The sequence below is a fragment of the Pezoporus wallicus genome, unplaced genomic scaffold (assembly GCF_028554395.1).
Source record: "Pezoporus wallicus isolate ANWC-B61680 ecotype Strahan unplaced genomic scaffold, APGP_CSIRO_Pwel_v1 contig_7339, whole genome shotgun sequence".
Taxonomy (NCBI): domain Eukaryota; kingdom Metazoa; phylum Chordata; class Aves; order Psittaciformes; family Psittacidae; genus Pezoporus; species Pezoporus wallicus.
The window spans coordinates 2,089,312-2,116,742 of record NW_026636333.1 but is presented as its reverse complement, the minus strand read 5'-3'; the positions used below and the strand labels follow the sequence as shown (position 1 = coordinate 2,116,742).

The following is a 27,431-nucleotide window of genomic DNA, read 5'->3' as shown; positions in this document are numbered from 1 at the left end:
TGGAGCCAGTAGCTGGAAAAACAGAAGACTATTCCTTATTTTAGTACTGATTTCAGAATTACTGCTGCTGAGAGTTGCCATTTCAAATTGTAAGGGGCGGGGGGGAGATATCAGTCTCTGATACTGTCACAAAGAACACATTAGAATTTTGAAATACTGATGTGGTTTTTTTTCCTACCATTTGCAGCTCTGTCCTGTGATGGGCAACAAGTTCTTCAGTCCTGAGACAGAAAGATCAGTGAATATACAAGAATCTTGATGGGAAAGCAACACATAGAAATACAGGAAAGAGAAATTTTAGAATACAAAAAAATACAGAAACCAAAAATTTAGTCAAGAAATAGATATGATGGAGCTGTGCTGCTTGCATCACAGCTGACTGGTAAACCTCCAAAGTCAGCATTTGTTACATCTGTAGAAAGCATTTACAGCATTTAGATCTTATTGATCCAAATATTTGTTTCATATGCTAATATAGTATTTATTGATTTACAGAAAGATTGCAATTCTCTACACTCTGACAGTTTCCTTACATTATCTCAACTGTAAATATATGCTTCTGCTTACTGGGATATTTCAGTCTTCACTGCCACTTGTCATTCTAATCCAGGGTTTTAATCATTTGATGTACTCATCCTTTTTGTTTATTACTGTGTAGGTTCCTTCCTCTCTTGCTTTAAGATCACTATATTTGCATAACCATTTTATACTGGGCAGTTCTTGCAGACTTAACCATCTTTGGCAGGCTTCAGTTCAGAGATGATTTCTTTCTTTTCTCTGAACTACAGAGTTTCAGTGGATACTGAGAACCCTGAGTTACTGGATCACTCATCGATTATTCTGTGCATTAGATACATGCACTGCTCATAGGTCATAGAACTTAATGCCTTTCAAATTTATATTTTTCTTTTCCTATTGATTTATTCAAGTATTTTTCCCAAGAATACCGCATGCTGTATTTTCTGACATATTTCTACTTCTTAATAAGAAAGTATTTTTACTAAATGCCTTCTTATGGAACAAAAGCTGTTTGTCTCAATCTTCTCCATTAAAATGGACATAAAAGTTACCACTACAAGATATAACTTACAGTTTGGGTTTCATGAATGGCATTCTTGGTCTTTGTACAAAGAAGGTAATTAGCTTTCAGGCAGCTTTTTCTGCACTTTGTCTTGGTATTACTGTCACGAATTTCTGTCTGTTAAATGGTCAGGATTGAAACTGAATTAACTTCACACATATCCTGTGGAAAAAGAATGACATAACCGGTTGTGGTTCTGATTTTCAGTTATCAAGTATATTAGCACTTTATCATAAATCATAAATAGTTCAACTGTTAGCATCTGTTAGGGCAAAGGTAAAGATTGGTGATTTTATTTTTATTCTTGTCTATTTTCAGCACTTGGGAAACTGACAATTTTATTATTATTTTTTAAAAGTAAGAATATGCATTTATATGTGTTTAACCTTCACCTTGTCAATGGCCATAAAACCGTCAGGAGTAGCAGCACATAAAAGCTTCTGATTTGATGGCCAGATAAATGTTTAAACCATTTTGGCTTATTTTCGTAAACTGGCTTCGACAGATTATGGAAAGACACCCAAAAGGTGAAGTGTGAATGTATAAAAGAAAAGCGTGACATTCTCTCTTGGACCCAGGTGGTATTCAGGACTTCACATTAAGAAGCAAATTAGTTTTTTGTCAAATGATACTGGAGAATTCTACCTAGTAATCACTGTATCGGTGGTTTGAGTGGAGGAATCTTAAATCAGCTACTGCTTCTGAATTGATTAGAAGGGCAGTTTCAGTCCCTCATTTCTGTGGATTTTGGATAAAGGTGGGTTAGGATAGCAAGCACCTCTAAAATCGTTGTCTTCCTTTTGCAAGCAGAGCCTAGGCTTCCAAGTAAATACAATTCAAAAAATTGCTGGGTTTGAGAGACCTTATTCTGGCTTTATCTTTCTATTTATTATAATTGAAGAAGTTTTTTGGCACTTACAAGGTTAGTCCCTACTCTTTGTTGTAAGGAAACGCATCTGGGTTTCAATTTCTCTCTTGAGATGGGGCCTAGATACCATGAACCCCACTGAGCTGTGGGGGGCATTACACTAGTGAACTTCCCCTTCAATAAAAGAATAATCAAGGTCCTAACATATATAAACTTAAAGGAAGAAAAATTTCTGCAGTTCATTTCGGAAAGTAACTGAGTGTCTTGGGAAGATCAGATTGTATGCCTCAGGGGTTTGTGCGTTAAAAGGAGAAGACAGGTTGTGGAAGGCTTTAAGGATTTACTGCCTTGCATTCACAGTATCACATTTCAGCTTGTGAGACAGTAGAAGACTGTATCTCCACATCGACCTGGAAAGCTACTGGAAAAAGAGGAATTCAGAAGGAATGTCCAATTAATCCTGTTACACATTTCAAGGGTTATTAGGACTGTAGAATGAATTGCTGCTGCTTGTTTGACACAGGGAAGAACCTTTATATCTTCAGTGGAAAAGGACCTTTTAAAGCTAGCATTGATCATGTGCATAATACTTTTTTGGTGATACCCAGCCATGGTCACCTCGTGGACTCCTGGTATATGGTCCCCAGACTTTGGGCTCCTCAGGTGTCTCTTGAGCACGAGGCCTTTGCAGACTACTTGCTCTTTATTCATTTTGCTGACTTCCTGTCTTCAGTCTGGCTTGTTAGATCCTGAAGGGAGCTGTCTTTGCCAGTTTCTGGGCGTTCATTCCTGTATCCTTCCTTGTGCTAACACTTCTGTAGCTTGCAGTGAGCTACAACAAGGAGCTGATCCAGAAAAAAAATAGTTTAGGTGGATAAGGATGAGGAAAAAAGGAATCTGTTTTACTCTGCCATGGTCAGGGCTGCCATCTTAAAAGATACTTCGGGAGCTCATAGCTGTGGGCATGTGGAATAGTGACCCTCATGCCTTTTGTACAGTGTAGCTTTTTGTTGAAGTGGGCTGTACCTATAGCTTATGACTGTAAGATGTATTACTGTTGAGAGCAGTCATCATCAGTCCATTAGATAAATGCCCTCCTAACATCTTAGGGGAAATCAGTATTTGTGAATCACCCAGGTGATGCTTGTATAATGTATCTTGTACATGTACCACCAAGGTGATGCTTGTACAATGTATCTTTGTACATGTACCACCAAGGGAGTTCAAGGGTCTTGGGAGAACACAAACTGCAGATGGGGTTTCCCTATATGAACTCTCATATGTAGAGCATGCATGTGCCCAAGAGCAGGGGTTTAACAAAGCACGCTCACGTTGCCACACAATACAGGAACAGTTTCCTCAGACCTCTCTCAGGACATACATCTGGCAAGGCTAATGCTGCTTCTGGCTTGGATTTTTCATTTTAAAAGAGGGCGTAAATGGGAGTAGGTGGAAGAAGGAGACTTGAACTGTTGCTGGCTACTGGTTTCCTGCATCCCAAAAGATGTTCTCTTTCCTTATGTGCACTGAGGGAGAAAAGGAGATTTTACTAGTAGCTTTTTGAGATAGTCACTATTTCTGAGTAAATTCTTTTGTGTTTGAAAGCATTTGCAGAGATGTTGATGTTGGGATTAATTATTGTTGTTGCTATTGTCACAACAAAGCTAATAGTGAGGAGCCAGTAAATCTGGAACATACACAGTAGCCTTCTTAATGTCTGCCATTGTATGCACATTGATTCCTTCAATAGAAAAGGTGGACTAAGCATTTTTGAAAGAGGAAGACTGTAATTTCTACTTGAATCCAGAGTCAACTGTTTGCCTCTTTTATGCCTTAGCTTTAGATGAAAATACACTTCAAAAATCAAAAAAAGCTGCTTTGAGGCTGTTGGTATTTTAAATGGGAATCTTTCAGATGGCATGTTGATGATCTGGTTTAGTCAGAATTTGGGCTGGTTAAATATGTCAATGATCTTACATCGATTACTGTTCATTAGCAGCACCTGCAGAGCAGTATCTTCAGGAGAAGTTGCCAGATGAAGTGGTTCTAAAGATCTTCTCCTACCTGCTAGAGCAGGATCTCTGTAGAGCAGCTTGTGTGTGTAAACGCTTCAGTGAGCTGGCTAATGATCCCATTTTGTGGTAAGTGAAATGCTATTGCTCATTATCTTGAGGAAAAACTAGATGTGCTGCATGAAATGTCAGTACAATAGAAAAATTGATATGTTGGTTGCAATTAGCTGATACAAAGCCAATTGTATTTTAATACGTCTGGCTTCAGTGTTATTTGTAACTTAGGAATGTCTGGTTATCTGTGTGAAGCAGTAAAACTTTTATTTCTCTTGTAGTGTAGATACTAGTTAAATAATGACTGTCGTAAAAATCAGTGAGGCATTCCTTCAGTAGCCACTTTCCTTCTTCCCCCCTCTTTAACCTTCTTCAGGCTTCTGCGGGTATTGTGTTGCTGCAGAAGAATCAACACATTTCTTAATGTTACATGCAAGTTTTGCCTAGTGTTACTTAGATTGCTTGTTTGGTTTGGTTTAATAATTGGATACTCAGACTGGTTCTTCCCCCATATGAATCCATCTTACCCATGGGTTATTGAGAGCTTGGAGAAATGGGATCTGAATTAATATTTTTTTAATAAGGGAAAAATTAACACCTGTTTCTTAGCCTTTTATTTTTATAAAGAATAAGATTTTAAGAATAAGAATAAAATTTCAATATAACATGGCAAAAATGCCTTCCTCCCCACCCCCTTCTCTCTTTTCTCTCTTACTGTCCTAAAGACAGTTTTGGAGATGTCTTGTCAGATGAATTACAACTACTGAGATTCAGTGCCATCCTGTAAGTCTGGTCTTAATATCAGCAGGCTCAGGCACCGCTATTATTTGTATTCTGGCACTAATCGAAAGAGTCCAGTTGCTGTGTGCTATTTTCTTCTTTCTAAGCTACTGTAATGTGTCCACTAATGAACTTTTTGGAATACAGGGCATAAGTTTGTGAATGCATCGTTATTTTTTTTCCAGCTTTTTTTGGCAAGGTGAGAAGAGGTGGTGATACAAGTTTTGTTGTTCTTATGCTACTAGCTTTTCTAAGTCTTAAAGTAATGCTGAAATTAATGTACAATTAGAATATGATTTCTCCAGTGTAACTAACTAGTTAAGTTTCTCCATGGCAATTACATATTGAGAACTCTTCTGCTTGGATCATGAAATACGTGCCAGGATTTTTCTTAGAAGTACACAGAAGTTGGTCTAACAGGCAAAAACAATGTTTTGGAAGCATTTGGTAGTGATCTTGGTCAAATTTACTGTCACAAACTGGCAAATACTGTTGAGAAAACCCAGTTTTTAACATTTGATGTAGATATTAAAGCAGAATAGTAGTCAGAAATATGCTAATTTTCTTTTCTGCTTGACGCTTCTGCTCAGGAAAAGATTGTATATGGAAGTATTTGAGTACACTCGTCCCATGATGCATCCTGAACCTGGAAAATTTTATCAGATTAATCCAGAAGAATATGAACATCCAAATCCCTGGAAAGAAAGCTTTCAGCAACTGGTAACAGTAGCATTCATTTATATTCCAATTTAAAGATGGTTTATACAAGAACCCCAGCTTTTGAAATATGGCTGATTAACAGTAATGATTTCAAGTTTAGTCTTTAAGTTGATGGGACTGAGGTGGTAGGGAGAGATTCTTGTGTTATGCAATAGGGGGATATCTGAAGTTATTTCATGGTTTGAGGCACACTTTAGGGGGAGACACATCACGGTAAAGTGGAGCACTTGAACATCCAGCTCTTCTATGTCTTCCTCATGTTTTACATTACTGAAATTTTGTGGAAGAGATTGTCATGGTCTGTGGTTTGCAAATAAACTTTGAATATATTGTTGCTGTCATATATTACTAAACTAGTGTGCGTGCTGGTTGTCAGATTCATATGCATTCCGTAGTAAACCAAACAGTATATTGATAATATCACTTAGGCTTAAATAGGGATTTACAGCTGATGTGGCTGGATCTGAACAAGTTACCTTTAAGGCATGTGATTGAACCTCCAGTCCAAAGTCTCAAAGGTATTGTAAAGATGGCTTGGTGTAATATCTGAAAAACATAAATAAGGGAAATATGTATCCAGGTGCGTATATTATACAATGCTATGTGTGACTGGTTAGTAAAATTCTGAAGCTTGTTGAGGGCAAGGTTCTTCATTCTGTACTGCATCAAAAGTGAAGGTATAGGATTCTTTTTCCTTTGCCATAGAATTGTAGTTTGTTTTTTGTGGCAAGCTGCTAGAAAATCAAAAGATGGAAATAAGAACATCTGCTGTGGAGCAGATAAGGTACAAGAGGCTTTTTAGTCACCTCAGAGGCTTGTGGTTATGTAAGTAGGTTAGCTTCTTGGCTTAGTCAATCACTTAGGCTCAGACTTTTTGTGATGTTGCCATTTCAAACTGAGCGCCTAATATGGGAGGTCAGAATACTATCCTTAGTCCCTGGAACAAACTGATACCAGCAAATGGCTTATGAATTAGGGAATTAGTAGATCTCTTGTTTGTGGACTCAGATCCACCTGTCTGCAAGCTTATAAACTATTTTCCTTGTTTCAGTACAAAGGAGCACATGTAAAGCCAGGTTTTGCTGAACACTTCTACAGTAATCCTGCGAGATACAAAGGAAGAGAAAACATGTTGGTATGTTTCTAAAGCAGTTGTTAAGAATATTTCTTTATCTTTGCATAGATACTTCCCTGTAAACCTGTCCTTTTTCTTCTAGTATTATGATACTATTGAAGATGCTCTTGGTGGAGTTCAAGAAGCTCATTTTGATGGTCTTATCTTTGTTCACTCTGGTATATATACTGATGAATGGATATATATAGAATCTCCAATCACCATGATCGGTGCAGGTATTTAATCTTTGTCTCAAAGTATGACTTGTGTTAATTATAACCTTAATTACAAAGATATTCTGGTTTATTAAATATCCAGTATAAATGCTCATCTTTCTTCATCAGCTTAATAAGTATTTTCTGTACAAGTGTCACAAACTAAAAGGTAGGTGATGCTTCAGATTGAAGTACCATTGTCTGTGTGTTAGTTCTTGGAATAACTTATTTACCGTTTTATTTCATTAGGATTAAAAAATGAATTTGTCAGGAAGTATACTGAGTTACATGGCTGCAGTTGAAATTTTCAGGTGGCTCTTATGAAATTTGTTTATATATAACCTATCGCCCAAGTAGAATCCAGCAGTGGGAGCAAGCTGAAATTAGTATCTGTCCCATTTTCTTCAGCATCTTAATTTCATCTTGAGGAAGGAAATGAGAGCATCCAGCAGAAAGATTCTGAGACAGGAAGTTCTTTTCTCTGTTCTCCTCCACAAAGGAGAACCTTTGTGGAAAAGGAAGTGAGACTTTTGGAATAGGAAAGATTTAGGAAGTTGGTGTAAGCTAATACATCTGGATAAAAAATGTGGTGCTTGTGGAGCTGTCTGCTTTTCCTGTCCCCACTCTGAGCATGGTAATCCCAGTAGCATGATAGCATGGTAAGAATTTCAACTGTCTTAATGTCTGGTACACACCTAGTTTAAGGGTTCTCAGACCTCTTGCTCCTGTGGTAACCTGAAAGTTATTTTGCTCCCTGCTTTTTCTGAGATACTGTCTGTCTGGGTTGGGGTTTTTTTGTTTATGTGGGGTTTATTTGAGATGGTGTGTTGCTTTTTGTGGGGTTTGGGGGTGTTGTTTGTGAGGGTTTTGTTGGGTTTTACTTGGTTTTTGTTTCTTCCAAGTCCCTCTTTTCAGGTATCTATCTGTTCTGAATACCAGCTGCTTTGTTCTTCAGCAAGCTTATTCTGGCACTTGCCTGAGTTTCACAGCCTTGGCAGCAAGAACAGTTTTGAGCAATGCAGTCAGATTGTTCCAGTGTTAGCCTTAAAACTTGTCCCTGCAGATCTGCAAGGTGCAGCTGTGTTAGTGTGTTAGTTTGTCAGTTCATGACTACATTTCTGAAGCTCATATCCTAAACTTCCCTACTTACAGTGCTTTGATTTGTGCTGTGGAGACATTTTGGAGCACAAACTGGATTCCTTTTGGGTGAGACTAATGTGAGACATGTTCCTGGAATACTCTTATTGCTCTCTAGTAGTTGGTGTACATTCAGTGAGAAGGACCAGGCTAGGACTTGTCCAAAGTCAGTGTCTCTTCTACCTTCCCTGTCCTGCAACACATGTGGTGTGGGTCTGACCCACAGGACTACTTCACTCTGTAGTGCCACTCCTGTCATGCTGCAGTGCTTCCTAATGCAGACGTGGCCTTAGGCAAATAACAAAATAACCCCAGCATCTGTTTTCAGATGACAGTTATAGATGCCAGTACAAACAGGGCAAGTTGTATTCCTGAAGTGCTTAAAAATCCAGAAGAAACTGGATCAGCACTGACCTAGGATATAAAATTTCTCTATTACTTCATGGAACTTGAAACGACATGTTTGATATCTGGTTGAACTCCTACATGTTCTCAGGCTCCTTTTAAGTTTTGAAAGGCCCTCTGCTTTCTCTTCCACTGGAATTAATTAAGTTATTCAGGAAAAACAGCTATTTTAACTACAATTCTTTAAAAGCAAGGGATCTGCATTGTGTATTTTTGTAACAGAAGAGCTGTCTTGGGGAGCAAAACCTCCAAGAGGAATCCAGAAATGCTAGATGTATTTATATTTGTTTCTGGCACTGCTGACTCTTCACTTCCTCAGACTTTCTCCACTGAATGGTGAGTGACATTGTAGAGGGAGTCAATTTTCATTTGTCTGGAAAAGAAAACAAATTAAAGTGAACCACTAAGACTTGGAGAACTTCCTCTTCTCTCTTCACTCTGGCATGCTTTTCAGAATGGTGGGATTAAGGCAGTACCAAATCTCTCCGCAGTTCTACTCAAATGTCTTTAATAGTTTCTTCTGCTGACCTCTGAAGAAGCACACTATTAGAAATGGAGTTTTGCATACCTCGAGCTTTCAAAAAGCTTCTGCTTTCTCATATTAGTAAAAGTGTTCTTGCAGAATAATGCCTGGTATTCTTGGTTTGTTGTTCTATTGAAATTTGGGGTTATTTATTTCTTTCCTTTAATACGTAGGGTGTCAGATTGCTACAGGAATACAAGCCTTACATGGAGTGCTTGTCTCATTCTAGATACAGTCTCTCATCTTAATAACTGAGTTTCAGCAGTTGTACTGACACGTGTCCTGATCTGAGAATCTATATTGAATATGTGTGTTTCCTGTATTTTTGGGGGACACAGATTTCATTTCTCTCCCCCCCTTTATTTTCCATTTGACTTAAATAACATGCAAGTGAAAAAGGGATTATCAAAGGATGTTCTAAGCAAGAAATAAAAACACTAAAAACAATTAGAAGGATTATGGTAGTTTTAAAGGTAGAAAAATCTAAAATCAAGACTGTCATAATTAGGTGTATTTCTTACTTTTGAGTGCCAGAGAACTTTCATATGCCTGAACTTTAAGTGTCTGTTGTGCATCTTTGAATAGAAAATTACATTTTAGTCTAGTTTAGGGCTTTGTTCTTCGCTGTAGATGTTACAGCCTGCAAAATCTAGAAGGGTCTCTGTGTTTTTTGCCTGATATGATTGAAGAGGGGCACAACTGTTTTCTTCAGAAGCTACTTATTTTTCTGTTAATGCACAGAAAAGTGAAATTGTTCTATTCTTTTTGAGGAATAGAAGAATTCTGAGGCAACACCCAGTTAATTTTTAATTCTTTAGGTAGTTCCTTATTACATGTTTTCTGTTGAATTATTTCTAGTGCGAAGTGAATAGTGGTATGAAGCAGAGCTAGACTACCTTAAAATATTTGCAGCACTGCAGTAATGAAAGCAGAGATCTGCCTTTTAGATACTGAGAACAAGCTGGATAATGATGTAAATGTTGCTTCATTCTGACTGGCACCTTTCTGCCCGAGTGATAAAGAATGGGACATACCACTTGTCTGTTGACACTAGTACAAACAACAGAAAGATACCTGCTCGTGAGAAATCCTGTGTGTGGGCTTTTCAATAAAATACAGAGTTTAGGGTAAATAGCTGGTCACATTTACATTGGTGAGTCTCAAGTTGGGAATGATTGAAAATTGCTATCAGGTAATTTATCTGCTATAATATTTTTACATTTCACATATTGGGGAAGGCTTCTTCTGGCTTGCATATTTAATGTGCAGTTTTAAATCAAACTACCTTGCTTGTGAATGAGTATTGTTGAATTTTTACTGATGTGAGACCGTTACCTTGTGCTCCCTCTTCTGGCTGTTGCATACCAATGTCAACGTTTCCTTCCTTTGGATTAAAGATAAAGAATAGAGCAAAGCCTGCTATTAATACAGGAAATCAAATTGCAGATCGTGGGAACTTGCAAAGAGACCACTTGGAAACCTTCTGTACATTCAAAAGTATAGTTCAATCTAATTTTGTAAGATTTTCCTTCTAAAGAATGAGGATATCAATTCAAAACTCCGAATCTTACATTTGAGGAGGATGGGGAGGTCAGTTGTAGGTCATGGGCAGATTCCTAAGTAGTTCTTTAAATTGCTTCAAATTAGTTTTGGAATGTATGTATTTAGCTTTTATTAAAGGGTGTAGAGTACCAAAATAAATTGAACTTAGTAACAGAATTACAGTGCCTCTAGGCTGGTATCCATGTTTAAATTGGTAATTCAGTTTGTGATAAAGAGTAGCCAAAACTAGCTCTGTACAAGAGGTTTTTCTCCTGGTACTAGATACTAAATTGGTGCAGGATTGTCTTAGACTAGTTTCTTCATTGTCTTCGAAACTTTGTTTTAAGGTTTTTCTGACAAGAAGACTATTTATGTGCCAGGAATACTGTTTTTTTCCTTTGTTGTTGTGGACAGAATCTGTAACTCTTAAGGATTTCTTTTCAGTGGCATAAACTGAGACTTAATAAATGTTGTCTTTACAGCGCCTGGAAAAGTAGCAGATAAAGTTATAATAGAAAACACTAGAGATTCCACCTTCGTTTTTATGGAGGGTTCTGAAGATGCCTATGTTGGATATATGACAATCAGGGTAAGAATCCCAAACTTCAGCAGAGCTCTCAATCATCTCATTTTCATGCCTGTGCAGTTAAATAAATGGTACATTGTTGTGTTGTCTTCCTTTTTCAGTTCAACCCTGATGACAAATCTGCTCAGCACCACAATGCACACCACTGCTTAGAGATCACCGTGAACTGCAGCCCAATTATAGATCACTGTATTATTCGAAGTACTTGTACGGGTTAGTGGGCTTTTTATTGTTTGTTATTAACACTGTGTTTCAAGTTCCCAGACTAACCAGGGCAGTAGCACACAAATCGATTGTGATCATTCTTGCAACAGTTCATTTTTTGATGCAGGTGTTTAATACAGGTCTGCAAGCAGTTTTTGTGTGGAAATGGTGTTATTACAGTGACTGCTTTGCATCTAAGACCTTTGTGATAATTTATACTTGGTCTTTTTTTTTATGAGTTCGGGCTCTGGGCAGTTAGTTTAAAATGTGAAAAGTGACAGTTCATATAAACTTACCTGGTTCTGACATAAATACAGTTGTAGCTGCCAGGAGAGAGCATTTGAAGGGGGCACACATGGGACTTTCACATTAGGTTCATTGTAATATGCGCTATTCGGTTTGATGGCATGAAACAATCATGAGCTGTAACTGCTAAGTTCACTTTGCTGTCAAGAGTGGAATGATTCAACATACTCAACATACGAGTTTCTATACAGGCAGAAGAAATGCAGTGTGGAAAGTTAGACTCATTTCACCATCTGAGATAATAAAGAATTTATACCGCCTGATTAGGAAAACATTGGTAGTCCAGATTCAGGAAAGAAAGGGTTAGAGACAGTGGAAGTAAGGGGCTGGGTGGCATTTCAGTCATTTGGCAGGAGGACATGGCAATTGACAGTCACTGCATGCACAACATGGCAAGTTTAATGGATTTGAACACAACCAGATGAAATGGAGGTATGGGAGAATTAAAGTACTGTCTCTTTGCATGGAAATGGCAATATGAACTTTATATACCCAAGTTCAGCTAGTGAAATGGAGTGGATCAACATAGCAGGCTGTGTGTAAAGGTTAACATAGCTCAACATAGAGGGAAGACAACAAAGGAGATCATCACTGAGATAACAAACCCTACACTTCTCTGGTATGAACTTTGGAGGGGGGAATTCTGAAGGGAACTGTAAAAAGAATGGTGGAAGGACATCTCATCTGTGCCTTGCAGAGGGAGATATGCTCTTTCTTGGAGGTTTCAGGCTATCAACTACACTTTCGGTCAAGGCAGCTCTGTGCTTCGAATTGCCATCTGTTCTATTGGAGGCATAACAGCTAATATGCAAAAGTGCTAAAAAAAGAGGAACAAAGGACAGCTAGCTGCTCTCAGTATTTTGAGTTCTTTATTTAATTCTAAATACTGGGAAATTGAAGTATACAAGGAAATGCATACTATTGGTTCCTATGTATCAATACTGGAGACCCTGATAACAAATGAGAAGAATTAAACTCATTTCTTGGATCACATTCAGCTTCATTATAAAAGGAGTTTGAAGAGCTGCATGGCTTCATATTGAAACATGTGCTTATAGACAAGCTAGTAGGTCCTGATGTTTTTGTGAAAATTGTTTATCAAAATTAAGCTTTGATTAATTTTTTCATGCCCACTTCATTATGGAAGACTATTTCTGAGAATTTTGGATTTTTGGTCTCTTAAGTACTCTGGATTTCTGAATGTTTGCTGCATTGAATTATTGCTCTTCTTCTCCAAAATTAAAATTTCTGGTCCAGTTTGGAGGCTGTGTGTAGGCTGTACTATCATCACATATTGATTATTAATTTACATTGACTTTTTTAATCCTACCAAGCCTTGCTCTAACCTACTCAGGAAGTACTGGGTGCGTGTAAAAAGGGAAGAAGAATGGCAGCCTGCCAGAAAGGCTGTTTCCAATGCCATCTCTGAAGTATTGATCCATAAGCATTCACAATTTTCTAGCACATGCTTGATACCCTTCCTGTAGACCTGCAAATTGCATTAAAGCACATTTTTACACTGATATATGTAATACGGGAAGATTTGAGCTATGTAAGTACCAGTGCCTTGCCAGTCCAAAACATCTTTGAAATACTACTGAATAAAGTTTTAAATGCATAGTTTAAGTGGAAGATACTGAGTCTAGAGGTTCTGTTGCTTCTACTGGAGAAGAAATCTGTATTAGTCCTCACCTTGACAGATAAAAGTAGTAGTGGATGGCAGTGTGCCTTTTTTTTTTCCTAAGTATTGCTTAAGTGTGTGCAATCATTATATTCTAAGTAAACAAAATAAAGCTTAAACTAGTAATACATGTGCTTGGTATTCTAAAAGGACCAGTTTCACATGATCAGTAATAAAGACCAGTTGAAGTGAGTCAGAATACAGATTGCTTTCATTTAAATAAGCAAAATGTGAGGGAGGAGTGATGTCAGCACACCACACCAGGAAAGTGTGGGACACCACCAACACACATACACCCCCTGCTACGCACACTCCAACAAAGTACTCTTCCTACCCCCTCAGGAGAACTTGATAAACAAGACAAGATCTAACGTCTGTCTAGAAGAAACTGCTTGTGTCTTAACTTGGGAAACAAAGCGAGTGAGAGCAGGGATGCTAATCCATCAAAGAACAGAAGAATTTGAATGGCAAAGTATTGTGTAACTTTTGTTCCATATTTAATGAGAATAGGCAGGAATGATAAATGTGTTCATACCCTAGAGGGATAATGAAATATGTTCCACTCTTGACAGTAACCGTGGCTGAGGTTAAACAGCTGTAAAAAAAGACATTCTAAAATGATGCAGGAGTTTAGAAAGAACTGGCCAAGAAATCTTCTGGGCTCCTGTTACGTATCAACAGTATCTTGAAACCCGGGTGAGATGGTGTATGTCCTAAGGTGGAGAACAGTGGCACGGGGGAGATTAAGAGGGATGAAGTATGGCAGGTAGTTCTGCTTACTGCTCCTGTGTAGGATAAAGAGGTAGTAAAATTTAGAACTGAAAAAAGCTCGTGTATTTACATCAAGTTATAATGGTTACATCACACAATCAGCAGTTTTGATGACTGACTTTGACTAAAAGAAGGTAGCAGTCCTGGTATGATTGCATACATCCTTGAAAAATACTTGACTGCGGTGTATTGTGCCTTAAGAGATTAGAGATTCACAGAATTACCAGATTAAATAGATGAAAAATACTTTCAGGGTAAATTTAAATGGCTTTTTTTGTGGCTGTTTCAAAGGTGGCTTCTTGACTTTAAGCCATTTATCAGTGGCTTCCAGAGAAGAAATAAAATGCATATTGATGAGGCTTGTAGACAATGAAGACTTATGGCTGAGGGTATCTAAATAACCAGGAGTATGTGTTGCTGCCTTTTTGGAAGGTATCCTCTCAAACAATATTCACGTTACTGTGAATAAGTGTGAAGGCTGTTATATGCAGAACTTGATTTTATTCCTAGTTTTGAAGGATAAATCTCTCCTGCAAAGCTGGAGAATCTTGGGAAAAGCTTAAAGAGTTGTGGGTAAAGATCTAAATATGAGCCCTCCTGTAGTTAATTGGCTAAAAGAAGTGATGTGAATCTTAGTTGCACCAGTGGGAATACTGAGCAGAAGTAGAGAGACCGAATTACGCCTCTGCTTAGTCCTGCTTCAGAGTAAAGTGCTCTTCCCTTGTGTCCATAGCAACATGTGGAAAATTTAGAAACAGTTCCATGAAAAGTCCTTAAAGCAGAAAAATGCGTTTGTCATGAAAAACATACTGACTGCAATTTGTGACTTGCATCAAGGAGAAGGCTGAAGGACTAAATTGCTTGCACTAAATACGTACATGCATTGGGCATGGCGTACACGAGTATAAAGAGAACCAGGAGCCGGGTACTAAAGCTAGAGGAATTCAGATAAGCAATTAAAAAGGACATTAACAGGATAGCAACCCTGTCACCAGCTATTAAGCTTTATGGTGGTTTCTCAGTTGTTGGAAATGCTCAAATCAAAATTAAATGTGTTTCTAAAAGATACACACTGAAGTTCCTGTTACTAGAATTGAAGTAGGAATTAATTCAGGGAATCATTATAGATTGTATTATTCATAAGGTCAGACTTGACAATCAAAATAATTTCTTTAGGATTAAAAAAAAACCCTCTGTAAATGAGTCTATGAATTATTAAAGCACAGTCTTTGTGGTTCTGTGCTAGAAGGTAATATGAAAACTGACTAATAGAGCATGTACTGGCTTGCTTATGTAGTAATGTTTAATTGTGGATAAGGTGTGTGTTAAGTAGGCCAGATAAACCAGGATGAGCTCTGACCTTTCTGAAATCACCATGAATCCACAATTTGTTTTTAGCGGCTGTAGAATTTCATGTTTTCTTATTTGATGGAGTTCAGGGAATTGAGCTGACCTGATGAAGCCTTAAGCAGTTCGAGTCCTTGATGCCTACAAAGGGTTTATTTTCTGGGTGATGGTATGGTAGCTAAAATGATCCAAGGAGCTTTGTAATTCAGCTGGCAAGAGACCTGTTGGTTTCTGATGCGTATGTAGTTTTGTACTACACTACATGCGATTGCGTTGTTTGTATCCTGCTCATCTTTAGATAGACAGTGTGTCTTTGTATGCTACAGAAATACTATTTGTTTGGGCTCTTGGAATTACGGGGTTAGGAAAATTTGAAGGGAAGTAAAGTAAGGGAGTAAATACAGGATTTTACTGTGTTTCTGTTGTCCTTTGATGTGAACAGTCAGTATAGAGTCAGCCTAACATAGAGAAATAAGTGAGTGACAACTGTCATAAGCATGAATCAATATATAAACTGTTGTCCATTCTGGCAGTCATATACAGGTGCCCCTTGCAGAGGGATTTTAAACCAGTTCCTACCTCGGTTTCTGCCTCTGCAAGATGATGACATGTGTTTTCTGCCTGTGGTTTGCAGTGCTTTGGCGCTGTGCATGCCGAGTCCTTTTGAAATACCAGTTCACACTAACTTTTCTTGCAAAAGCACTGCCAGACTATTTATAAATACACTCTGCTTTGAAGCTATGGTAACTGTGCTGTTTTCTTCCAGTTGGCTCTGCAGTATGTGTTAGTGGCCAAGGAGCTTGTCCTACTATTAAACACTGTAACATCAGCGACTGTGAAAATGTTGGACTTTACATTACAGACCATGCGCAGGTATTTTTCAGTATCAGTTTCTTTACTCTGATAAAATGGTTTGCTACCGGCCTTGATTCCTGTTTTAATTTCCATCTTTATTTCCTAGGGAATATATGAGGACAATGAGATCTCCAATAACGCATTAGCAGGGATTTGGGTTAAAAACCATGGAAATCCCATTATCAGACGGAATCACATTCACCATGGACGTGATGTTGGCGTTTTCACTTTTGACCATGGCATGGTAACGTACCTGTTTTCCTTTGAAGAAAGAAATATAGATGCTGCATAGCTGATTTTCCCTGTCATTGAAGAAAGGTTCAAAAAAGATGCTTTTACATGTGACAGGTATTTTAAAATATGCCTACTGTTCTCTTACCCTTCAGTGGATAACTCCACTTTAAAGACATTATTAGCTGAAAGAGGTTTAAGAAAGGGTTTTGCAGCTGATTGGCAGCCTGTTACATCAAATTATGTTACAGTGACAAAATACCTCTTGAAATAGGATGTAAATGGTGGGCTTACATTTACACTATCACTGCATTCCTTTTTCTTTGAAACAGAATGAAAAATAAGGTGCTAGATTTAAAAATGAACTAAAATGCTCTGTGGAGTCTTAGTCTTATTTTCACATTAAATCTCAAACAGGGTATGTCCAGCTTCTTTGGGAAGAAGACTTGTCTAGCATGGAGTTATACTGGAATTTTAACATGGAATTTCCTTGCAGAATTCAGGCCTTCTTCCATAAAAAATGTTTTGGGTTTTGTTTTTTTTTTTCCTGTGGGATGAAGGCGATAAGTTCTGTGTAGCAGTAAAGTAGCAAGTAATGACTTTGCATAGCCCTTGAAATAAATTTTGCCACTGAAATTATTGTTATTATTATTATTATTCTTCCCTGAAATTGGTCAAGGCCAGGTTGGACAGGGCTCGAAGGACAGGGTTGCTACCTGGTCTAGTGGAAGATGTCCCTGCCTGTGGCAGCAGATTGGAACTGTATGATCTTTAAGGTCCCTTCCAACCCAAACCATTCTATGATTCTGTGCTTTTATTTGCTGATATATTTTAGGGTAATATTGTGCATGTCATCTAACAGTGCCAAATCATTGTTTTTCCTGCTTGAATGACAAAGTCCCAGTTCCCTCCACCCAGCTGGCAAAAATTAGTGGTTTTCTTCTAGTCACTGTTAATATGGCAGATCTTTAAGGATGCTTTCCATAGAGTACAACAGCTCTTGGTTCTCAGGTCTAAGAAATCATGAAAGGAAGGTGAGAGACTGGCATGTCTGAGTCAAGACCTGCTGGTCAAAATAAAGGCAAGAAGGAAATGTATGGGCAGTGGAAGCAAGGACCAGTATCCTGGGAAGAGTACAGGGTCTCTGCCCAGTTGACCTCAGGGATGGACTCAGGAAGTCCAAGGCACAGATGGAGCTGAGCTTGGCAAGGGATGCAGAGAATAAGATTGGCTTCTACAGGTATGTCTGCCAGTAAAGGAAGGTCAAAGAAAGCGTATCCCCTCAATAAGCAGAACTGTCAAACTGGTAACAACAGACAAGGAAGGAGAAGGCTGAGGTACTCAACTATTTACCTCAGTCTTCACTGGCATCCTCTCTTCCCGCACCTCTCAAGTGGATGGACTGGGGAGCAAAGTCCCTCGCACTGTAAAAGAAAACAAGGTTTGTGATCATCTGAGGAACTGGAACATACGTAAGTCTATGGGACCTGATGAGATGCATCCCAGAGTCCTGGGAGAATATGCTGGTGTAGTTGCCAAGCCACTCTCCATGGTATTTGAGAAGCCCTTGCAGTCGGGTGAATTCCCTGTGACTGGGAAGGGGGAAACATTGCACCCATTTTTAAAAAGGCTAAAAGGAGGAGCCTGGGAACTGCCAGCCTGCCAGCCTCACCTCTGTGCCTGGGAAGATGATGGAACAGATCCTCCTATAAGTTACACTAAGGCATATGGAGGATAGAAGTGTGATTCAAGACAGCCAGCATGGCTTCACTAAGGGCAGGTCCTGCCTGACCAACCTAGTGGCCTCCTATGGTGGAGTGACTACATCAGTGGACAAGGGAAGAGCTACACATCATCCACAACATTGTCTACCATAAGACATCCTCATCTCCACTCTGGTGGGAGGGTTGTTTGGTGGATGAGGAATTGGTTGGATAGTTGCATCCAGAGGGCACAGGTTAATGGCTTGACATCCAGATGGAGATTAGTGACAAGTGGTATCCTTCAGGGGTCTGCATTGGAGCAAGTACTGTTTAATATCTTCACCAATGACATGGTGGAAGCGAGTGCACCCTCGGCAAGCTTGAGATGACACCAAGCCGAGTGGTGCAGTTGATGCACCTAAGGGATGGGATGCTATCCAGAGGGAGCTGGACAAGGTTGAGAAGCGGGCCCATGTGAATTTTAACAAGGCCAAGAGAAAGGTCCTGTACCTGGGTCGGAACAACCCCTGGTATCAGTACAGGCTGGGGGATGGAGGGCTTGAGAGAAGCCCTGAGGAGACGGATTTGGGGTTACTAGCGGATGAAGGGCTCGACATGACCCAGCAGTGTGTGCTTTCAGTCCAGAAACGTATGCCGGGCCACATCAAAAGAAGTGTGGCCAGCAGGAGGTGATTCTGCCCTCCAGGTCTCATGACAACTCACCTGCAGTGCTGCATCCAGCTCTCAAGTCCTCAGGATAGGAAAGAAATGCACCTGTTGGAGCAGATCCAGAGGAGTCTGCAAAGTTAGAGGGCTGGAACACCTCTCCTGTGAGGAAAGGCTGAGAAAGCTGGGCTTTTTCAGCCTGGAGAAGGTCCAGGGAAACCTTATTACAGCCTTTTAATACTTAAAATAGGCTTATAAAAAGATGGGGACAAACCACAGCAAGGGTCTTTTGTGCTAGGACAAGGGAGGATGTCTTTAAACTAAAAGAGGGGAAATTGAGACTGTATATAAGGGAGAATTTTTTTATGATGAGAGTGGTGAAACATTGGAAGAGGTTTCCCAGAGAGGTGGTGCCCCACCTCTGGAAACATTCAGGGTCAAGTTGCATGGGGCTCTGGGCAATCTGATCTAGTTGAAGATGTCCCTGCTCATTGTAGGGGGGAGGGTTGAACTGATACCGCAGAATTTGATTATCTTGCCAAAGTTGTTGGATACTGCAGGACATGGATTGCCTATGACTTTGGTGATAGGGAATAACAAACTGTATTGTTAGTTGCTTTGGAGGTTTTACTTCTAAAGGTGCTGTAGGTAAATAGGAACCTCTTTGGTGCTGTGCTGCTGCTGTAATGAAAAACTCAGTGTAACAGACTTGATCTCAGAACACTGCTAAGAATGAGGTCAACCAAACCATTGCATGTTTCATGTACTCTGGGAGCGTATTCCCCTCCCTGCATTTTGGTCCTAGCCTTACTTCCTGACACTTCTAGTCTAGCTATGGCTAAATACATGCTAGGCCTGTTCTTTGGCAAGACCACTATACTTAGACCTATGCTAATGTTATATCCACAGATGTTCTTCGTGAGTAAATGTCTTCTATCGTCTAAGTAGTTTTGCTGGTAGATTGTACTTATTCCCTGAGAAAGATAAGTAATACTTGTAAAAATGCAAGCATTAGCCAATAATGGCTTAGACTAGCTGAGAAAGATGAGTCCCAAGTCACACTTCTGCAGGCGTAGCTTGGGTGTAGACTGGACTTCTGTTCTCTCATTTCAGTTTTCTCACTTTTTATCATCTGACCTTTGGAATCACTGTTCCTTATGTATCCCTCATGTATTCCATCTTGCTGTCACCACCCCTTACCCCCCCCCCCCCCCCAAAACCAGCTTGTTCAGAGATCTAACTACAGCAAACATTAATTTCAAACTTAGTCATCCGATGTTTGCTCCGAGGAAACTGTAGCTCACCATTTTGAAGTAATGTTATTCCTAAATAAAATGTTTATTAATTCAGGTACTAAATTGCTTTAGCTTCCCTACTGAACTTCTACATCAGGGTTTTCTACAGTGTGTTATGTGTTGGGGGCCTGTTGATTAAGTCTCAGATGCCTGTTGAATAGAATAATAATTTCTCGTAATAAGGCATTCCTTTGGGGAAATAAATTTCCATAATTTTGATGAATGATTAATGCAATTATAGCTAATACATAACATAGCAAAGCTTTCTGGGAAGAGGAAGAAGAGAAGCAGCTGGTTTTTAAAGATCAACATTTTTAGCCGTGACTGGGTGATTTTAGGTGCACTAGATTGTGGATCTTTTTTTTCCCTTTGGTGTCTTCCTTCCCTTGTAAGTACTTGTTCTATTGCTTTAGTTCTAACCCAGACCTGGTTGGGTTCCTGATGAGTGTTGGCAGGCTAGAAAGAGAAAATCCACTGTGGATAAAATCTAGTGAGGCTTTTGTCCCTACTACTGTAGATGTTGTTTGGCTATTTTGCAAAGAGTAGTGTCAACATAAGATGTTGTGTCTTTGTTTTACATTATCTCATTGTCTGGACGCTGCCACTGCCTCATTTAAGCTATATTGTATAAGCCCTCCTAATCAGCTTCAGTGGATACGTAGATCCCTGCACCCCTCCAAGGCTTATACAGGCTCAAAACATTGATGAAGTTATTTAAGCTACAGACAACTGGTAAAGGAGCGTGCTTCAATAACTCCTGGAGGGAAGATGTCTGTATGCTTGAGGGTTAATTGGAAAGTCTGGCTAGGAGCTGCTTCTTGGTGTAAGCACTGAAGTATAAATATTAAATATGTGAGTATTGAAATATTAAAAAATTAAAAAGCCAGACTGAATTCACTTGATTAATTTTAAATACGAGTGTATTTGAACCGTTTTCTTACCAGTGGAATGCCTGTTCCAATGCTGTGATCAGTGTGATAGCACAAGCAAAATGAAATAGAAATAAATGTTTCCTTTTTGTTTAAAGGAAACACTAACACATTAAAGAGAACATGTGAGTAATATGTCTCAGCTGCAAAAATTAATGAAACCTTTCTTAGTCATAAAGTCCTTTGAAAGATTCCCCCCTCCCCTTCCATCTCAAAATCTTCTTTTGGCAGTGTCCTCTGTTCTGCATCACACTAGTGATAAAGTTGATGAGATGGCATCATTGGCAGTATTTACACCCTCTTTGAGTGACATGGTATCCTTCTGATACAAATGCTACATATCTAAACAAAATCATGAATTTTCTGTGTTCACTTCTCTCACTTCCCTTCTGTTATTTTTGAGGGTGGCTTTTTTTCCCCCGTTGCTTGTGACTGTGAAGTGGGATAAGTACATTCCAGTGCCAAATTCCTGGCCTACACGTTCTTTTCCCGTGGGTTTCTGTGCTGGAGTGCTGCCTTTGAAAGGTTCAGGAGTGCTTTGTTTTTCAGTTTCATGCTCTCAGACTATTCTTTGTGTTTGGATACTTGTAGAAACTTCACCTCTTATTTCTAAACTGGCAATCTTCTGACGTTTGCCTTCGTGCTTGTGCCAAACATTTAGCAAGCAGGCATCAACACTGCATTGGCAGCCCTCAGTGCCCTGCACTGACCTCTCGTGCCAGTTGCCTAAGACAAGTTAGAAGCATTTGTCATAAATTGTATTTAGTAGTTGTATGCAAGCAGCAGAGGAGTTCCAGTTTATCGTAAGAGTAAGCGTAGTTTTACAGTTTAAAGCTGAGAGGCATTACACTTGTTCAGCCTGGAGAAGAGAAGGCTCCAGGGAGACCTTAGAGCAGCTTCCAGTGCCTAAAGGGGCCAACAAGAAATCTGGAGAGGGACTTTTTACAAAAACATGTAGTGACAGGACAAGGGGGAATGGCTTTAAGCTGCCAGAGAGAAGATTGAGGTGAAACATTAGGCAGAAATTCTTCCTTATGAGGGTGCTGAGCTGCTGTCGCAGAGATCCCAGAGAAGCTGTGGCTCCCCCATCCCTGGCAGTGTTCAAGGCCAGGTTGGATGGGGCTTGGAGCAACCTGGTCTAGTGGAAGGTGTCCTTGCCCATGGCAGGGGGTTGGGACTGGATGAGCTTTAAGGTCCCTTCCAACCCAAACCATTCCGGGATTCTATGAATTACACCTGCAGATAGTGTTCAGACATGGTCTCAACAACTGCAGAATTACAGTGGTTTTAACTGAATCAGCTCAAGGTCAGCAGTTCAGCTTAAGCTGACCCTGCATGAGGTGGACTAGGCTTTTTAATGCAGTTTCTCCTTATTAATATTGAATGTTATAGCATTTTACCTCTCAGAAAGCCTTGACTTTCTGACCCGGCATTCAGTCTTATTGGGAAATCTGAGATATAGATTTATATTTTTTAGTTCTGCTAAACTTTTGAGGAGCATTTCCTTCACAGAAGCTTACAGCAAGTTCTGTTTCTACTCAATCAGCAGTCCTACTTTTTTAGGAAGGTGGAAAGCAATAACTTTGAAGGCTCCGTTTTCTGTTTTCTGATGAAATTAAACTTGTACTGTGCTGTCAGGTGATGTTACGGTATTCTGGGCCTTAGTGGCAGAGTACAGTTCATGTACAGATACTTCTGTTCCTCTCTGAAGTTGAGTATTATGTAGATACACTGGGACAGAAGCAAAGGAGCCTTCTTTCTCTTCTACTTCATTTCCAAGCAAGTTTAAAGGTTACACAGTGTATGTACTGTTTTCAAGAGTTAAAAGGATTTCTTGCATGTCTTCTTACTGTTAAATAACAGTGCTTGCTGAAGCTTGCAGAGATGTTGCTGACCACATGATAAAATCTCTGCTGGTTTGCAACCTGACATGGAATCTGAAACGGCTGTGGTGAAGCACATCTGAAATACCTCTTCTTCATCATGTTGCTGTAGTCGCAACATACTTGGCACTCAAGGGGAAGATGATATGTGAAGTAATTAAAAAGATACTAAACCAAGTATAGTAATACTTTAATTGAAATGATATATTCCATTAAGAGGATTAAGCTCTATACCGAATAGTCGTATTACTTAAGTTTCTCTGAAGGCTTCATTTTAAGTGAAAATGAGGACAAGGAAGCGGTTCCTTTTGGGATAAGAAGTCCCAAAGGCTGCCTGTTGACAGGAAGGTGTGTTTCTGAGATCTCCTTTAGATTCCCCTGTCTCTCTGAAAACATCTTGACTCACTCTGAAGAAATCTAATCCTAAATCCTTGAAGAAAATACTTCCTGGATATTTACAGAAAGTAGATTGTTTCCTTTCCATTTTGTTTTATTTGTCTCCTGGAGGGGCCTGGGGAGCGAAGCTGTGCACACTGATAGTATGTTTTTTTGAGCATGTTTAATCAATGCACTGTCTTCCCTGGCTGCAGTCCTCAAAGCAGGAAGAAGTGCCTGCTGCCTTGATTTCCTCATTGAACTTTATGTATGTATATCTGCTTGTTTGTAATCCAGATACGTTTGATGAAATCCCTTAGCAATACTGCCCCACAGCACATAAGTAAGAGTGCTTTCTCCTTAAGCTGGCAGTAACTTGAGTAATTCCTGGGTGGTAGGTAGCAGAAACTCCAGGACTGAGGTGCTTTTGGTTGTAGGTCATGTGAGTACAAACGCTGGAATCCAGCTACACTGAGCAGTAGGAGGAGTTGTGCTTTTCTTGTAGTTTGTAAGTAAAACAAACCTCACAATTAGCAAGACTAAGTAACCAACTGAAGTGGCTACAGGAGAAACAGTATTCAGGCAAGATGCCTGTGAGGTTGTAGAAGACCAATGGAAGTTGGGCCCCTTTCCTTTTCAGTCAGATGTTTTACCTATACACATTACCAGTTCAGTAAACAGCTAATCTTTTGCATCATGAGGACTGATAATGCTAAAACTGTGGCTGGAATCATACAGATAGTTTATACTATAGATGTCTGTCTCTCTCTGCTCTACAAAGCCATCTAGGAGAAAAGGAGAAAGTAAGATTGAGTCATGTTGGTTTTCAGCTGTATGTTCTTGGATGTAAGGAACAGTGTAGTTTTGTTGGTTGTCAGCAGCAGAGTAGTGCTCTGAATGTCACATGTGCTGCTTTTGGTCTTGCTCTCCGCAGCTGCCTGCTGGAGATGGTCTGGGTTAGAGCTTTCCAGAACTTGCATCCAAGCCATCCACAAATTAAAACACATTGCTTAGTGATTGTCCACCATCTCCAATAAGAGATGCTTCTTCTTTTTCAGTTGTTCCGTTTCTCTTCTTTCAGTTGGGAAAAATGGGCATATAATCCCATTAAAATTCACCTCAAAGAATAGGTTGACTTTTAGTATCAAAGTGTTCCAAAACGGTGTCAGAAAAATGGTCTGCCATTTGCCAGATGAATTTTCAGATGGACCAGTTCTTGATGCTGCTACGCGAGTGCTTGTTGGCATGGCAGAAGGAGCATGGCCAGGATGGCTTTGTGGGACATCTTCTTGTCTTTTTTCTTCATAGCTATAGGGTTTTTGTAAAGCCTTTGTTCAAATACAGTGTTGGTGTAGGCCTGCTATTACTACTGCAGTGTCTAAATGGAAGTGTGCACCCTTTTGAAAAGGGTGAGCTGGGGGGAAACTTTACCAGTTGGTTGTTCAGACCAGTCCAGCCCTGGAAAAACTACTCCCACATCCACATGTATTTATTCTGACCAGTTATTTCAAAGAAATTTAGAAGACTTTTTTTACTAAATCAGTCATATTCTTACCAAATATATATGGTTCTGAGTTTGAAAATAAGTAGGTAGTCTTCCGATAGCAGTGTCCTTTTCATATAAAGCCTGTGGGCTTTATGGGCTTTGAAAGGAGTCTGATCCTTAGGAGCTGCTAAGGAAACCTGACATTCAGTCCTCTTTGAGGTGGCATATCCAGAGTTGCCATTTTTTTCTTGGTATTCCATAGATAGTAATAAATAGCAATGCAAACACAGTGTCTTTGAAACACTTACCTTTTTTTAGAGGGGGAAAAAGTAACTAGCTATGTAAGTATTTATGTATTGTCAGTTTTGGCACTGTCTTCTTTTAAATGAGGATTGTATTTAGAGGGGAGAGAGGGTAAGGAATAGCCTTAATTTTAACAAGGACTTTTAAAGGAAACTGCATTTTTGTGTGTGTGTGTTTTAAGGGTTATTTTGAAAGCTGCAACATACACAGAAACAGGATAGCAGGTTTTGAAGTGAAAGCGTATGCCAACCCTACAGTAGTTCGGTGTGAAATACATCACGGCCAGACTGGAGGAATCTATGTTCATGAAAAAGGAAGAGGACAATTCATTGAGAACAAAATCTATGCAAACAACTTTGCAGGTGTTTGGATTACCTCAAACAGTGACCCAACAATAAGGTAATTTTTTTTCCTCATTGATGTTTTGTTACTTGGAAGAAGAGATTAGATGGGGATGGGAAAAGAGCAATTTTATGTCATTTATTTGTTATTTCTTTTATTATTGGGTTCAGACTTAAAAAGAGAAGATTTAGGTTATGTATAAGGAAGAAGTTCTTTACCTGAGATTGGTGTGGCCCTGGCACAGGTTGCCCAAAGAAGCTGTGGCTGCGCCATCGCTGGCAGCGTTCAAGGCCACACTGGATGGGGCTTGGGGCAACCTGGTCCAGTGTGAGGTGTCCCTGCCTGTGGCAGGCAGTTGGAACTGGATGAGCTTAAGGTCCTTTCCAACCCAGACCACCCTATAATTTGATTTATAATGAAGTGAAAGTACTTTTGTATATGTATGAAAGTAAAATTGCTGTCTTGTGTTTGGTTGAACTGCATTTTTAATTTGCATGTATACTTGGAAGTATGTAGTTCTCAAAGCAACAGACCATAAATTTTCTTTTTTAAATCTGACTGTTGTACAGTCCTAGGCACTACATACCTGTGTACACTGTATTATAATAATTTCATAATGTGGATACTTCTGTTTCTTAGGGGCAATGCAATTTTTAATGGGAATCAAGGTGGTGTTTATATCTTTGGTGATGGAAGAGGCCTTATTGAAGGAAATGACATTTATGGTAAGATGATTTGCTTATTGCCTCTTGAATTCTGAGCCAAACCAGTGCATAAGTTGTCTGAAATAACATCTTTTTGTTAACAGGTAATGCATTAGCAGGAATACAGATTCGAACAAACAGCTGTCCCATAGTTCGACACAACAAGATTCATGATGGTCAGCATGGTGGAATTTATGTAGTGAGTATTACCTACAAGCAGGCATACAACTTTGTTTCCTCTTCGTATCAAGGTTGGGAAAGGGTGCTCTGTAAATGTTTGATTGTATTTACAATGACTAAAGTTCTTACGTTATAAACTAGGTTAATTCTAATAGACTGAAGGTGGTGCTGACATTTAAAAGGATGTCACTAAATTATTACAGAGTAAAATGTGTAAAATTGGATGATGACAGAATTTCACCATTCCTTGGTTAAAAGCTTTTTAAAGGCTTAGTGTTCATAGCAGATTGTCATTATTTAAGAAAATAGACATCTGTTTAGCTCTTTTGGTGTTTAATGTGCTTATCGCTATCCTCAGAAAATACTTGGGGTTTGCCTTCAGGATGCTATACATTGCAACTGCTGTATGGTCCTGTATTGTAAAAAGGAGGAATCAAGTGCAGTTCCCAACATGTGCAAGGGCTCTGCTAACTGAACTGAAAGAGCTGTCAGGTTCTCCTAAGCAATATCAGACTTTGAGAGAGAATTTGCCCATCTTTCTACCAAAAGTTACCTGTGATTCTGCTGATGATTCAAGTGTGCAGCTTCATCTGTTCGTTCTGTAAATCTAACCAGAACAGATTAACCTGACCAAGAATACGCTGCTTTACTTTTAAGCACAGCACATGGTAAAGATACCTTGAGAGACATGTCAATTTTTTTTGGCCTGGTGGATAGGGCTGGCTGTAGGTTTATGTGCTGGGTGCCATAGCTTTCATCAGATATGGCACTGGGGTGGTGCTTTTTCTACCAGCAGCTTGCAGAGGTTTGCAAAGATTACTGCAGACCCTTGAGATCATTGAATCACTGAATGGGTTGGGTTGGAACGGACATTAAAGCTCTCATCCAGTTCCAACCCCTGCCACAGGCAGGGACACCTTCCACTAGACCAGGTTGCTCCAAGCCCCGTCCAACCTGGCCTTGAACACTGACAGGGATGGGGCAGCCACAGCTTCTCTGGGCACCCTGTGTCAGGGCCTCAGCACCCTCACAGGGAAGAATTTCTTCCTAATGTCTCATCTCAATCTCCCCTCTGCCAGGTTAAAGCCATATCCCCTGGTCCTGTCACTGCAGGCCCTTGTCAAAAGCCCCTC

The 27,431-nt window shown here is 39.6% G+C and overlaps 2 protein-coding genes across 3 annotated transcripts in view; one reads left to right on the top strand and one right to left on the bottom strand.

Moving 5' to 3' along the window:
* EPCAM (epithelial cell adhesion molecule) overlaps positions 1 to 27,431 on the bottom strand; it is a 293,898-nt gene that overhangs the window by 26,406 nt on the left and 240,061 nt on the right. The window lies entirely within an intron of this gene.
* The window catches only part of FBXO11 (F-box protein 11), a 70,429-nt gene that overhangs the window by 36,073 nt on the left and 6,925 nt on the right, over positions 1 to 27,431 (top strand). The window contains exons 4-14 of one of the 2 annotated variants that reach the window (XM_057400072.1): positions 3,946 to 4,090; positions 5,386 to 5,515; positions 6,567 to 6,650; positions 6,733 to 6,865; positions 10,934 to 11,040; positions 11,139 to 11,250; positions 16,113 to 16,219; positions 16,308 to 16,445; positions 25,254 to 25,471; positions 26,054 to 26,139; positions 26,223 to 26,317. In XM_057400072.1, the coding sequence (XP_057256055.1) occupies positions 3,946 to 4,090; positions 5,386 to 5,515; positions 6,567 to 6,650; positions 6,733 to 6,865; positions 10,934 to 11,040; positions 11,139 to 11,250; positions 16,113 to 16,219; positions 16,308 to 16,445; positions 25,254 to 25,471; positions 26,054 to 26,139; positions 26,223 to 26,317 (1,355 nt within the window). The remainder of the gene's footprint in view (positions 1 to 3,945; positions 4,091 to 5,385; positions 5,516 to 6,566; positions 6,651 to 6,732; positions 6,866 to 10,933; positions 11,041 to 11,138; positions 11,251 to 16,112; positions 16,220 to 16,307; positions 16,446 to 25,253; positions 25,472 to 26,053; positions 26,140 to 26,222; positions 26,318 to 27,431) is intronic. The other variant, XM_057400071.1, reaches the window with a different exon arrangement.